The following is a 13,625-nucleotide window of genomic DNA, read 5'->3' on the forward strand; positions in this document are numbered from 1 at the left end:
AGGAAAAAATCACTTAGGAACAGACCTAGATGTGACAGATAGGAAGGAATTAGCATAGCCCATGTGATCTGGCAGACCTATGCTATTGGAGGTGTCAGTGGTGAAAAAAAAAGCAACGTAGAATTTATGACAAGCCCCAGGGAGAGAATCACAATGCAGGTCCCGGGGTTCCTGAAGCAAGGCTTGCTAACTGCAGGAGAGTATGACATGCTTTTTAAAAATAGCTTCAGGGGGCGCCTGGGTGGCTCAGTTGTTAAGCATCGGCCTTCGGCTCAGATCATGATCCCGGAGTTCTGGGATCGTGCCCCGCATCGGGCTCCCTGCTCAGCGGGAAGCCTGCTTCTCCCTCTCCCACTCTCCCTGCTTGTGTTCCCTCTCCCGCTGTGTCTCTGTCAAAAAAAATAAATAAAATCTTTAAAAAAAAAAAAAAAGCTTCAGGTAGGCTGCAGGGCCCTGGGAGAGATGCAACCATGAGACCCCATGTGATGATGTGTCCGGAACTGCCCATCTTACCTAGTTTCTGTCATAAAGTTGGTAGGACCAGTAGCAGTTCGTCATGAGATAGAAATGATACATCCAGGAGCAATCATGAACAGGACCAGAGTACATAAGCAAGCTGCGTGAGCAGGTCACCCAAGCTCCCATGTCATCATGGTTGCACCCAACCGTCCCCCCTTCCCTCCCTCTGGTTATTTGGAGGACATGTATGATAGCTGAAGGAAGAGGGAAAAGCTTAAACTTGGCACACTGATGACTTGGCTTACTCTTGAGGGTGCAAGATGAATAGGGACAACAGCTGGATTACACCCTCACTCAGGGGTGATGATGAAAGACAACTTCAGGGAAAAAATTTCCACGATCTTTCTGAAAAAAAAAAAAAAATAAATAAGGCCATTTTTGATAATGGACCTGGTCATTTACTTTGCCAGGGAAAAGGTGAAATATACCTGGAATCATGGCAATGGCAAATGGCCTGGCCAACGGGTCAGGAGTTTGGAGAGGGAAAAGAAAAAAGGATTACTGAGACAAGGAGGTCTGGGGATAGAGGTACGTGGATGGACATATGGGAGCAGGGACAGAGCATGAAAAGCACTGCTTCAGATGTTAATGCCTTGTGTCCAGGGTCCAACAAGCAAGAAGAGTCACCATCTTGTCAGGGCTAACTAACCTGGAGTATAAAAGGAGGTAAGCCTGCTATTACGTGATGTGTGGAACTCAGGACACCCACTTGCAGCACCCCTTATACTCTTTGCCCAGTTGGAACTGTGAACGGACAAGTGTAGCAACCCTAGTCCCAGAACGGTTTGATTTTCAGGACCTCAGAACCCTCGGGAATGACAGCTTGGTTCACACCATTAGGAAAGCCAGCGAGAGGAGCAGAGGTGGCAGTTGAAAGTAAAGGACACGGAGGGGAGGATGAGTATCAGATGTGGCCCCAGGCCAATGGCAGAAAGGGCTGTAGTTGGTCCCACCATGCTCCTTTTCTTCTCAGGAAGAGAAGGCCACCAAAGCCCTGGAGGAGTGGCTCTCCATGTTTAGGGGTGGTGGGGAGAGGACCTACAAGGTGCAAGGGGAGGACCGTGGCAAGCATGGAGATGTGCCACTTAGATCTCCTTTCAAGACTTGCCAGCCAGCTGCAAATAGTGTGGTTGGTTGACAGCCTCTAACTGTTGGCTTCATCAGGGGCCACCTTAGCTTTCAAGCTGAGGTCATACTATTCCCAAATCAGAAAGGGTTGGTGGCCAGTGATCACACTAAGTAGTGGAAATTGAAGGCACGCTTTTCTCAGCGCGGCCTCTTAACCAAAGACCAAGCAAGGCAGTGGTAAAGGACCTAGCTGTTTCTGTCCAACACCGGGCCCTCTAGGGAGCCATCTTTCCCCCAGAGTTCCCATAGGTTAGGCAGACGTGTAAGGTCAGTACTGCAATCTGACAGCTCTCCTGGCCTCATCTTCCTTCTTCCCTTTTCCTTTTAAAGGTGTTATACTCCAGTAAAGCCTTAGGCATTCTTCATGGTCTTGGTGTCTACTTCCCGAGCTAGCACAGAAATACAGGAACTTTTCAGTAGTTAAAATAAAGGCTCTGAGGTGGGAAGTAGCTTCTGCTAAGGGACAAAAAGGAGTAAGGCTAGACCCTTTGAGTGAGGGGAACAGTGGCAGATCTGAAAAGCCCTTGCAAGGTGTTAGAATTCTAGTCTGATGGTAATAGTCTTTGAAGGGTTTCAAGCAATGGAGGGCTATGAATTGTCTTTAAGAGCTTATTTTGTATGGCAAATTAAGAGTGACTGAAGATGCACCGTAAAGACAAGACCAGGTGGCAAGCTTTTCTAAGAGTCTGGGTAGGAGACAACAGCTTGGACCAGAGAGGCAGCAGGGGAACTAGTGAGAAGTGATTGGATTTGTGAACTATTTTGGCAGTATGGTTGACAGGACTTGCTGAGGGTTTCGATGTAGGTGAAAAGGAAACAGGCCACAAGAAGGAACCTAGATTTGGGGCCTAAGCCATAGTGTGTAATGCTTTTAATTGATAAGGTAGAGATGTGTGTGTGTGTGTGTTGGGGGGGCAGTACATATACATATATATATTTTAATACTATGGGATTAGATGTAGTCAACAAGAGTGTAGAAGGCTAAGAACCAAGGCAGGTCATACCATTCTCCTTATAAAATCTTCATTATTTCCCAATACCACAGAACAAAACCCAAATTCCTTGGGAGGACATACCAGGCCCTCTACATTCTTGCCGGAGACGACCCTTCCAGTTTCATGTCCTACTACGTTTTCCTAGAGACATTTTAACTACCTGGCTTCCTCTAAACACTTGGCCTCTGCGTCTTTGCTCGTGCTATCCCCTTCATTTGGAGTGTCCTTCTGCCAGCTTCCCCTGCTTGGTGAAACCCTCCTTATCTGTAAAGTCTTAGTTTGGGTTCAACATCAGTCCCTCCCCCCATCTACCTAGTCAAAAGCAGTGACACTTGGGGCACCTGGCTGGCTCACTCAGTAGAGCATGCGACTCTTGATCTCAGGGTTGTGAATTTGAACCCCACATTGGGCGTAGAGAGGGCTTAAAAAAAAAGCAAGGACACCTTCCTCTGAGAACCTTATCCCTCACTTATCCCTCAACTGCAAGTGAGTGGAAAAATGACTTACCCAGTGTGCCTAGAGGTAGACAGCCCAAGGCTGGTGCAGTGGCTCTAGAGATAATCAATGGACCAGGCTCCTTTCTCCTCCACCTTCCACAACATGTGGCTTTCAACCCATTGGTGCTGAAAGGCTGGAAGAGTACGGCTCCTCTTCTAGCCTCCCATTCATTCAAGGAGAAAGGGAGAAGGGAAGCCATGAGAGATGGGGCTGGCTCCTGTATCAGCAACCTTCCTGGAGATTTCCAGACTACTGCTCATGTCTCATTGGCCAAAACTGTGCCCTCCTGACTATAGGGGAGGCTGTGAGGTACAGTGTTTTGGTTGGGTGCATCACCAGCTTGAATCAATGTCAGGTGTTCCAATGGTAAAGGAGAACACACAGCGGGTCAGGTCCCAACAGGGTTTGCTGTGGAGCCCATTCTTCCTTTTCATCTGACACGTTTTACAGGATAGTTGGCAGTGTGTGTGTCTTTTTTACTAGATCTGAAGCCTCTCAGCCACATTTTTTAATCCTAGGACTCCCTCACCTTTACCTAGCACATTAGAAGTATTTAATAAAGGGCTTTTTTTCATTGCCAAACAAATGACTAGATCGCTCTAGTGCTTTTCTATGAGTAAAGGCTTGCCTGTGTAGAAGGTAGTTTAGAGCAGCTCATTGAAAGAAACTATATTACAGTAACTGAATAGATTATTAGAGAAAAACAGGTCTCAAAATCAAACGGACCTCAAGAGTCAGGTCACGTTTTGTTCGAAAGACCCTCTTTCCAACCCCATCCCCCAGTAAGATCCTAATACCCACCCACGTATATTATCCTGTTGTACTCATTTCATGATGGAATCTCAGCAACATAAACGGTTATTCACCTTCAGTTAATATGCTGAAAACACATTAAGGCAGAACCAATAAAGCCAATCCCATGCTTCACCTGTCCTACCAGGATGCCCAACACAGAACTGGGCACGGTGCCCAGATCAAGATGTGGAAATGCCTCCTTTCTTCCCATTGTCATTGTGACTCCCCATGCGAATATACTCACATCCCCACAGGAGAACAATGGTTTCAATCAACATTCTTCAGAAGTAGGAGGGCAGAAATCAGACCAAAGTTGAGGAGGCTTCCCACTGACAGACCACGTGGTCATTTGTCTCTCCCCCAACTCTCAGGACAAATAAGGGGGAAATAATTTAGCCCTAGGGCTTCTATGATTATCTGGCACTTACAGTCTCAGGATATAAGGAAGGGTGACACGTCTACGCTCACTGAATTTTTAAAGATGAAATGGTCTGTTAGCAGCGAGTCCTCACAGAGAAATAAAGCAGCAAAGCTAAAGACACCATAGGTTTCAGGGGTGAGTCTAGATTCTTGTCTCCCTATGTCTCCACATGCACTCCTGTGAAAAGTTCTCGCATCCCTCCACATGCCACATCACCTGAACTATCAGTCAATACATTATTCATTTTTTATTCAAGAGTCGATAGGACATTATTCAGAGTTGTTTTTCCATATGTCCTTTTAGATGGCACCATCCACAGTGTCTATGATGTTCTATCTCCTCTCTGTTGGGTCCCCACCTCCCACAGGAGCCTTCTGGTCTTCACTGCTGTTCTGTTTGTATCCAGCAAAGCACTCAACAGTTCTGTGAAAGGAAACCTACCTTATTATTCAAAACTGCGTGTACAAACAAAAAGAAATAACGTTCAAATATTTACTTTACAATTGTTTTATTCAAAGCAAATTTTAAAACCTAATGTTTTTTTCTTTAAAAACGGGGATTTTTTTAATAGTTTTATAATTAGTTTTGATGTTGTTTATACCTTTGACATAAGTGATTTATATATTAAGTTAAAGTTTTCTGATTATTCACGTACATTCTAATCTTCCTTAGGGAGCTATGAGAAGATTTCATATTCAAAAGCCAACACCACTTTTCTAAAATTGAGAAGAAAAAATCCTTGTGCCCAATGTAGTAGACAATTGCTCCAAATGGTAAAAAGTCCTTTAGCCTTCAGCCAAATGTTAGGTCTTGATTTCTGGTTGTGTGAAAAGAAGTGTTTTGTTTTCTTCAGAGAACGGAAGAAGTCTTATTCTTTAGGTTTGTTTTTGTCTCAAAGCCGTGTCTAAAATGGATATCTAAAGTTGTAAAGTATAACAAACCCTTTGATAATCTGGCCTGTTAGTCCAACTTTTCAATTACATTTTTATACCCAAAAAGATAACCATTGGCAGCTGCATTGTACCCAGGCCAAGAATCTCAGTATTGTCCTCTTAGGTCCTTCGAATGAAGAAGACAAGACTTATTTTACTTAGCCAACAAATACAGGAGTCCACGTACACGTCAGTTGGGAGGGAGTGGGAGAAGGAGGTCACAAGAATAGGGCATAAAAATAAATACTTTACACACTTTTCTCCCATGCCTAAGAGTATTAAAATTCTAACTGGAGAAGATTAGAAGGTAATTAGCCAACTCAATTCCTTATAAAAAATATAAAAACTCACAAACCAGATGATGCAAAAAATCTTTTTAATCTAAAAACTCATTTCCCAGGGCTAATTAATAGCCAAGCCCTGCCAATTGGTATTAGTTTGACTAACAAGAGCTATTCAGTATTTTCTTCCAAGTAAGGTAATATATAATCGATTCTGATAAACCCTTCTAAATGAGGACATGATACTGTAGGCAGTTCAAGGAAAAAAATAGCCATACCTTTTTCTTTGGTGTAACCAAAAGGATATCCAAAAGTTAGCAAATGTTGACGTTTCAAGTGATAAGAAACTGCCAAATGGAAGTTTAAACTCTGGTAAAAACAGTCGTACAAGGAAAATCTCCACCCACAGTTCTGTAGTGCAAGTTTTCAAATTTAATTCTGAGAAAGAATCTCATTGAATAAGCAGGAAATGGCTTCCAGCAGCATATCGCACGCCCCCTCGGCTCTCACCCTCTGCGCGTGCGCACCGTCGTGCTTGCCTCCAAGGCCGCCTCCGTGGCTACTCAAGGAGCAGTACAAAAGGACCCACGTGTCTCAAAGTCAGGCTCAAAGTCGTGTGTCTGTGGCTGCAGAGCAGCAGGCTCCGAGTGACAGTGCTGCCCCCCCCAACGTGTTTCCCATTTTCACAAAAAAGAGAGAAAGCCCCCTCCCACCCCGGGAAAAAAGTACCTGAACCCATTAGTCAGTTAGCCCTTCCCCATCGTTTTGGGTTCATCACGGCATGGCTCGCCTCGAAAGCACACCGGGCCCCACATCCATTCGTCCTCTGCGGTGGCACCCGCGCAACAGCCCCCTCTTGCTTAGAAGGAACGCTTCTCTCTCTCGTTCTTCGGGAACTCACTAATTTCCCAAAATGTAATACTTTTAAAGCAATTATTACTGCCTAGTCCAGAAGCCTCCATTCCTCTACCCAGCTTAACTGTGTTTCCTTCTCCTACTTCTGTACATGCTGTATGTGTGTGTGTTTTAAATAAAAAGTGGTCAAAATGCGCACACGCGCACACACACACACACCCCTCCACATGCACACCCAGAATTTAGCAAAAAAAAAAGAAAAAAGGAAAAAAAAAATCTTCCCCAGGAAGCACTTTCAGAAGTTAAGCTTCTACTTGCTTTTAAGCCACAGGGCAAGTGCCAAGTGAGTCCTACGTGATACCCGCCTTCCGCTGCCGGGCTGGCGGCGCCTGGGCCCACGGCATGAACGCTGGGTGGGATCCACGGGCCAGGCAGGGAAGGGTACCTGTCAGGCTTTCCTAGAGCCACGTGTTGCGTGCCTCCCTCACCGTTACCTGGGAGACTCACACTCATGTCCCTAGCTCTCTTCCCGCAGACGACCTCCACACTGTTCTGCTGGATCTGTGCCCTGGGCGCTGACCGTCCCCTCTGCGGGGCCAGGACCCTGCGCCTGCAGCGAGGCGGCCGGCTCCCCGCCACAGAGCAGGCTGCCCTTGTCCATTTCACCCCCCACCAGTCCATCCAGGGAACACCCCCTGGCAGCGCCCAGGGCCCAGCGAGCCCTGTTGTCTACAGGCTCCATGGCCTCCCCCTCGCCTTCCGAGATGACAGTCATGGGGCTGCTCTGGATCCGGTTCCGCATGCTGTACCTGCTGCTGGCTGCGGAAGGTGGAGTCCGACTGCGGCCGTACCTGGGGCCGGAAAAGGACAGACTGCGAGGCATCAAGCCTTCATTCTTGGCCCACTCCTCCTGGGCCCTCCTGTTCTTGCTTGGGGAGCAGCTGGATGGGCTTTCGGGCGTGTCTGGCGAAGGCTCTGACCTTGACCTCTGGAATCTAGGGTCTGTGTTCTTTAGCATCTCAGCTGCAGACATGCGGGCACTGGCGTCTGACCGACTCCCCTTTTTTAGCAGCAGAGCTTTGAAGTTGTCACTGCTGGTGCTGCTTTTACGAACACTTCTCTGAATTGAGCCCACTTGCTTTGGGGACGCCAGGCTTGGGGCAGCACTGGTGGGTGTCACTGGAGGGGAGGGAGAATGGTTTCGGGAGTGATCGTCATCTGAATCTTTACGGCCAAGGACTTTCCTCTTGGATCTGAGATTTAATAACATTAAGATAATGGTTAATTCCCAGTGGGCCACGGGATGTCAGTCATACTGCATGCTTACGTCACCATTTATTAAGAGTTACTTTAATAGTTCACTGTATTATCATGTGAGCCCCTGACCCAGCTACAATAATGATTAACTTACGGCCATCTTTCTTTCATCTCGACCCTCACTGGATTATTTTGAAACACATCTCAGACATCCTGTTAACTTATTTTGGTGAGGATCACTTCAAAAGTTTCGAATAATTGTCATATTTTATCTAACTCTCCTATACTGGACAGATCCTGAGAGCATTTCAGTGCTGACCATCCTTTTTTCTACTCTTTCTTTCTTCTACTCTACTCAGATAAGCCAAACCCCAGAATATCCCCTATCCTGAGGTAAGCTCCCACCTCAGGTTCTAGAACGACTCTACAGCTCTGCATTCTTAATCATTCTAGAGGTTGACATAAAACCAGTCTTCCTTGGCTCTTATTGGACCGTATGTCAACTACTCGAAACCCAGTTTTCCAGAAAACAAGAGTGAGCCTTCCACACCACATCCTGTTGCCTGACTGACTTCAGAAAACCTCTAACCTATCAAGAAAATCTAAGGAATGTGGGTGGAATGTGAAAGAGGAGGGGCCTTTAGGGAAAGTAAAACATTTCCTGGAGGTGTTTCTTGTCCTCAGTCTCTAAGAACCTCACTGTTCCATGTGTTTTGTACTGAGAGTGATTCAGAGGTAATAAAGCAGATGAGCCAAGGGGCCCCTTGCTGGTCTCTTCATAAGAACAACTCAGTCTGCAAGGAATCTTTCGGCTAAGTGCAGGTTCTTTAAGGAAACTCGGTACATTTAATAAAATAAAGATATGGCTATATCTCTTTGTTTGCTATAAAATTCTAGAATATGCAGCAGGGAAAGATAAAGAGGATGCTATTGTATATACAGATAAAGAACTGAATTTGAGTGCTACCAACTTCTAGCTGTGTGACCTTGGGCAAGCTACTTACCGATGCTGCAACTTAGCTTTCCTACTTGCAAAAGGGGGGTAAGGATATTAACCCCATAGGTTTGTGAGGACTCAATGAGATAAAGAACCTCTGGAGTCACACAGACCTGGGTTAAATCCCACACTAAAGCTTCCTTGCTCTGTGACCTTGGGCAAGTTAAAGTTTCTGATCCAGTTTCCTACCGGGAAAGGGAAATAATAGTAGGGAGTTCACACTTTATCAACAAAGATGAAAGCAAATAACAGCCATGAAGTGTCAGGCATGGAGGAGTGTCATTTAGGGAAATACAATTCTTCCCTCCTGCCACCCGGCCAGGCTTCAAGGCTGTTTTGACCTGGCCTGCACAGCCAGGTACAGGGGAGGATGGGCCCTTTCCAGGCTTCTGACCAAAAAGACGCCCCCCAAAAAGCAGAAGACAGGAAGTGGTGAGGACTGAATACGAAGTCTGAAGGGCAGCCAAAGCCGATGTGGTACCAGCCCCTTTGAGACTGCAGAGCCTGGCCTATGAGACTTTGGCTTGATGGCTCTGCTCAGTTGTACTTTGGCTTGATGGCTCTGCTCAGTTGTCAACCAAGAGCAGCACTCTGGACTACGTTAACGACCAGCCCACAAAACCCCCAGAAATAATAACATCTCAGAATCTTAGAGCTGGAAATGACTTTAGCTCGTTTGGTCTGACCAGAGAAGGTGACTGAGGCCAAAGAGTGAAGCCACACAGCTTCATCCAAGAACTAGGACGTGACAGAGTATCTTTCCACCTATAGTGCATGACCTCACAACCTCTGGAGGCTCCTTCTCAAAAGCACCTCTGTTCATCTGATTCTTGCAGGGACTGCTTTGTAGCCTCCGTTTTTGTTTGGGTTTTAAAACGTGAGGGTGTACTGAGACCCACACATCAAGCCACGGCTACACTTGATCCAAGTTATGGCCTTTAACTGTGGATTTCAAATTAAGAGAGGAGATGGGAAATTATAAAAGTTTTGTTGTTTCTCAAGCGCAGTTGCCCCCTGAAAATGAGGATTCAATCTAAACATATGAATTCTCTGCATACACACATGTCTATGTGTGTGTACACACTGCACACACGTGTGTATTTCTAAAGAAGATGGCTATAAAAAAAAGTGCTCAAACAGTTAACACTGGCTTGAAAACTAATTACTTCAATGAATATAAAAATTTCACACCTCAACTGGTGTTCTACATTTTCCATCTGGCTTTAAATCTGAAGTGAATTAATTTGCATTATAAAATTTGAAAGCTGTGGTGCAGTTTAGATACTCTTTCTTTTAAATTATTAGCTTAGGTGCTGAAGAACATAAAATAAAATAAAGCCCTAAAAATCACAGACTTCACATGGATTTTTCTTATGTCTGCTAATACATTATCAATGCTAAAACAAAACTTAGCAGGTGTCCTTGCTCTCTTTGTGATCCATACTTGGCCTTTATTTCTATCATGTGTACAGAGAATAATAGAGACTGGCTGATTTCCACATCTGCGGTAGATAGAATTCACTAGTAGGAGAAACCACAGATTTCTCAGTGCCTTAAGAAGCTTCCCAAAGTAAAATATGGACGCGACCTTTGGCATATTTTTCAGAAAAGCACATAGTAACTTGGCCCCACAACAGTTGGGTTTCTCACCGAGACCAAGCTATTTAGTACACAAAGCAACCAGCAATACGTCTTCTCTGTGGACTGCTACTATAAATATATATGCCTACATGGTTAGCAACCCAGTGCATTCCAGACTAAATGAAAGACACTGAGTCTTGGAAGAATTCCTAAGAGTTAAATTCCAATTGGTTTCATTTAATTCAGAAAATATTTATTGAGTGCTTATTATGTGTCTAGCATGGTTAGAGTTAGAAACATCTGTGTAAACTTCTAGAAATGCCACTAAAGTTGGTTTCAAAGGATGGAGCATTTTCATTTCACTGTTCTGAGAAATACTTTAGTAAGAAACTACTTCTTTCTTTTTTTATTTGATTGTTTTTTATTTAAATTCAATTAGCGAAGGTATAGTACATCATTAGTTTTTGATATAATGTTCAATGATTGATTAGTTGAATATAAAAAATCCAGTGCTCATCATATCATGTGCCCTCTTTAATTTTACTCAGCCATCAGAAAGGATGAATATCTATTTACCTCTTTATTTCTAATGAGATCAAAGATACCAGTCAGATGATGTTAAAGAGGCGGTCTTTAGGATCTTTTGGGATATTATACCAATACTAGGGCCAAGAGGTAAAGAACAAAATTCTTGACAAACACCTAATTCCCCAGCTTGGTTCCACCCCTCTCCCCCAAGTTAGATATTTATATGCTGCATGGGGGATTTCAAATCAGGACAGCCCTATGCTTTTCATCTCACGCAACAGCCTTTTCAGTTAGATTCCAAGAATTGGAGAAACAGTCCTGACACAAGGTTGTTTACATAGAGAATCAAATGATTTTTTAGGATTCTTTGTTTCAGGAAAAAAAAAAAAAGGGAACTCCATTCAGCGCAGTATATGGCCTTGGCAGCATAAGGACATTCATAAGAATTATTTGAAAATACTGTGGTAAAGAAGTCGAGAAGGAAGCAAAGGGTTTATATAGCATTGTGGTTGAAAGTCCTTGCACATATACAATCTTATCTTACAATGACACTGTTGTGAGTACAGGCTGTTTACAACCAGAAAAAAGGTAATATACATAGTTTTCGTGCTAAATCATATTCACTCTCTAAGGTGACCACATGCAAAACAGTTCAGGCAGTTATTTTGAAAAATCTACATTTTTTAAAAAACCCAACAATTTCTCACGCCAGTAGATGGCACTAACAGTATACACTAACAAATTTGATTCCTTCCGCTCCTGCTTTGAAAAGATTGTATTCTTGTATTGAAACATTTAAGTAGCCAAAGACAACTGCACTAAAAAATCCTATTTCTGTAAAACAAAGATAAAAAAATAAATAAAAACACCTTTAGGAAAAAAGTTCTGTAGAGCTGGTCTGTGTATCTTGTGTCCACAAAACACAGCATCGCTCATCCTGGACTGGACTATCGGTTGCTCGAATCCAATTCTTATAAATACTCCGTCATATGACTGACACATTGCATTTCTTGCCACCAAGCGCAGTGCCAAGCAGAAGGCACCACATGGAGTCTCTGTCCCCCCACGTCATCATAAAAATCAGTGGAACAAAGTAAAACAGAAATTGGGAGTCAGAGGAAATAAAAATATAGAAACACACTAAAAATAAATAATCAAGCTAATGGGTAACAGAGAAAAAAACTCAAGGAAGACAAATTGAGGAACCATTTAGAAAGGTAGACTCGTAGAGTTGATCAAAATTAAGAGGAAGGAGTTTTAGATACCTGTGAATAGCTGCAAAAAGGTCTTCTGTGGTCCGGGGTCTACTGGGGGTCATCACCTCATCACTCCCTTCTTCCCTAAGGGAGTCACAGGCCTCCGAGGAAGGACCAGCCGTGTCAGGCTCTGGAACCCCAGCTACAGAGAAGCAAGCAGACACACGCAGCTCGCACAAGTGACTTGAATTTCAGTCTTCAGCCAGCCTTCCCACTCTGCTGTGCTTGCCATTCCCGCTAACGGAGAAGCCACAGGGCAAGGCAGGTAGCGGGCTCTGTCGTCTGATCTTTTATTTTGATCACAAGAGCCAAAGCTCATTCTTTTCTGTTGAAGTCTAGAACTCCTACTGAATCTCTCTTAAATTTTGTTGTAACATTTCTCTGCAGCTCTCCAGAAGGGAGATTACTGCTCACTGCTATTTAATACCCCGTCTGCTGCAGACCACCCTACCCCTCTATTTTCTGACGTTCAGTAAGCAATACCCTGAGATTTAGGTTTTTTTTTTTTTTAATTTCATAAAATGCCAAGTCGGTAACCCAAGTGTGAGGCACACGGGCAGCCCACATGCTGCTGGCTTTCCCGGGAGCACGCGCTAGCCCTCTCTTGTGCCTTGCTGCATATGGTCAGAGGGGAATGAGAGAAAAGCATACTCACGCCCTCCGTCCTGTAGCGACAGGCAGCTCTCCACGTTGCCCCCACCATCTGCACTGTTCCCGGCACCTGGCTCCTCCTGAGAGGGGGCTGGTGCTGCATCGGGCTGCACCATGGGGACATTGGCTTTCACTCTACCCGGGGATGCAGATCCTGCGGCTCCTCCCTCAAGAACTGAGCTGCCAGAGCCCGTCTCCTCAGCACCAGCCCCGGCTCTACAACTCTCTGTTGCCTCTCCCCTCGTGGGGCTAGGTGATGCTCCGCTCACGTTCTCCGTTGTGAAGTCTCTCTGTGGAGGTGGCACCACGAGGAACAGTCTGGGCTTCTTGGAAATGGGGGGTGGCTTCCTGCTGGGTGAAGGGCCGGGGGGCTCCTGGCGCGGGGCGGCCCTGGGGCCGGGCCCAGTCTCTGCCTCCCCGGCGCTGCCCAGGCTGCGGCTCGGGAGGCCGCGCTCGGCTGCACCGTCCTGGTGACCCTGACTCGAGCTCTTGGCAGGAGTCGGCGGCGAGCTTGTCACAGAGGCAGGCTGGCTTTCACTCTCCATTTCATTTATGCTATTTCGGGATTTCAAGAAAGCAGATGGCTTTAAATGATACTGGGGAACAACCGGAGTTAGTTTTTCCTGAGATACTTGTTCATGTAACAGTGCTTGCTCGGTTCCTGAGTTCTTTTTCACGGGCCTCAACTGTACCATCTGCAATGCTTCTGTGGTTATCAGGGGCATGGGGGGTCTGCTGCCCTCCTCCTTGCTAGAAGGCTGCCGAAAGCCCTCCCAGGAGCAATCTGGCTGGCCAGATATTTTAAAAGAAGGCCTGGCATCTTTCATCCATTTGGGGTCAAGGGGTGGGGCAGGCGGGGGAGCTGAGGAGGGTCCGAAAGAGGGGGCGGGCGGCAGGGAAGAAGGTGCACCCAGAGTAAGGGGGCTAGGTG

At 45.4% G+C, this 13,625-nt stretch overlaps 1 protein-coding gene across 1 annotated transcript in view; it reads right to left on the reverse strand.

The window, feature by feature from the left end:
- Positions 1-4,847: 4,847 nt before the first annotated feature.
- The window catches only part of NHSL1 (NHS like 1), a 231,222-nt gene continuing 222,444 nt past the window's right edge, over positions 4,848-13,625 (reverse strand). Inside the window, exons 7-9 of the mRNA XM_081829376.1 lie at positions 12,699-13,618; positions 12,053-12,185; positions 4,848-7,677 (exon numbers count right to left, since the gene is read on the reverse strand). Of these exons, the coding sequence (XP_081685502.1) occupies positions 6,942-7,677; positions 12,053-12,185; positions 12,699-13,618 (1,789 nt within the window). The 3' untranslated portion in view covers positions 4,848-6,941. The remainder of the gene's footprint in view (positions 7,678-12,052; positions 12,186-12,698; positions 13,619-13,625) is intronic.

The sequence above is a fragment of the Leptonychotes weddellii genome, chromosome 8 (genome assembly GCF_054177405.1).
Source record: "Leptonychotes weddellii isolate Sample4059 chromosome 8, ASM5417740v2, whole genome shotgun sequence".
Classification (NCBI taxonomy): domain Eukaryota; kingdom Metazoa; phylum Chordata; class Mammalia; order Carnivora; family Phocidae; genus Leptonychotes; species Leptonychotes weddellii.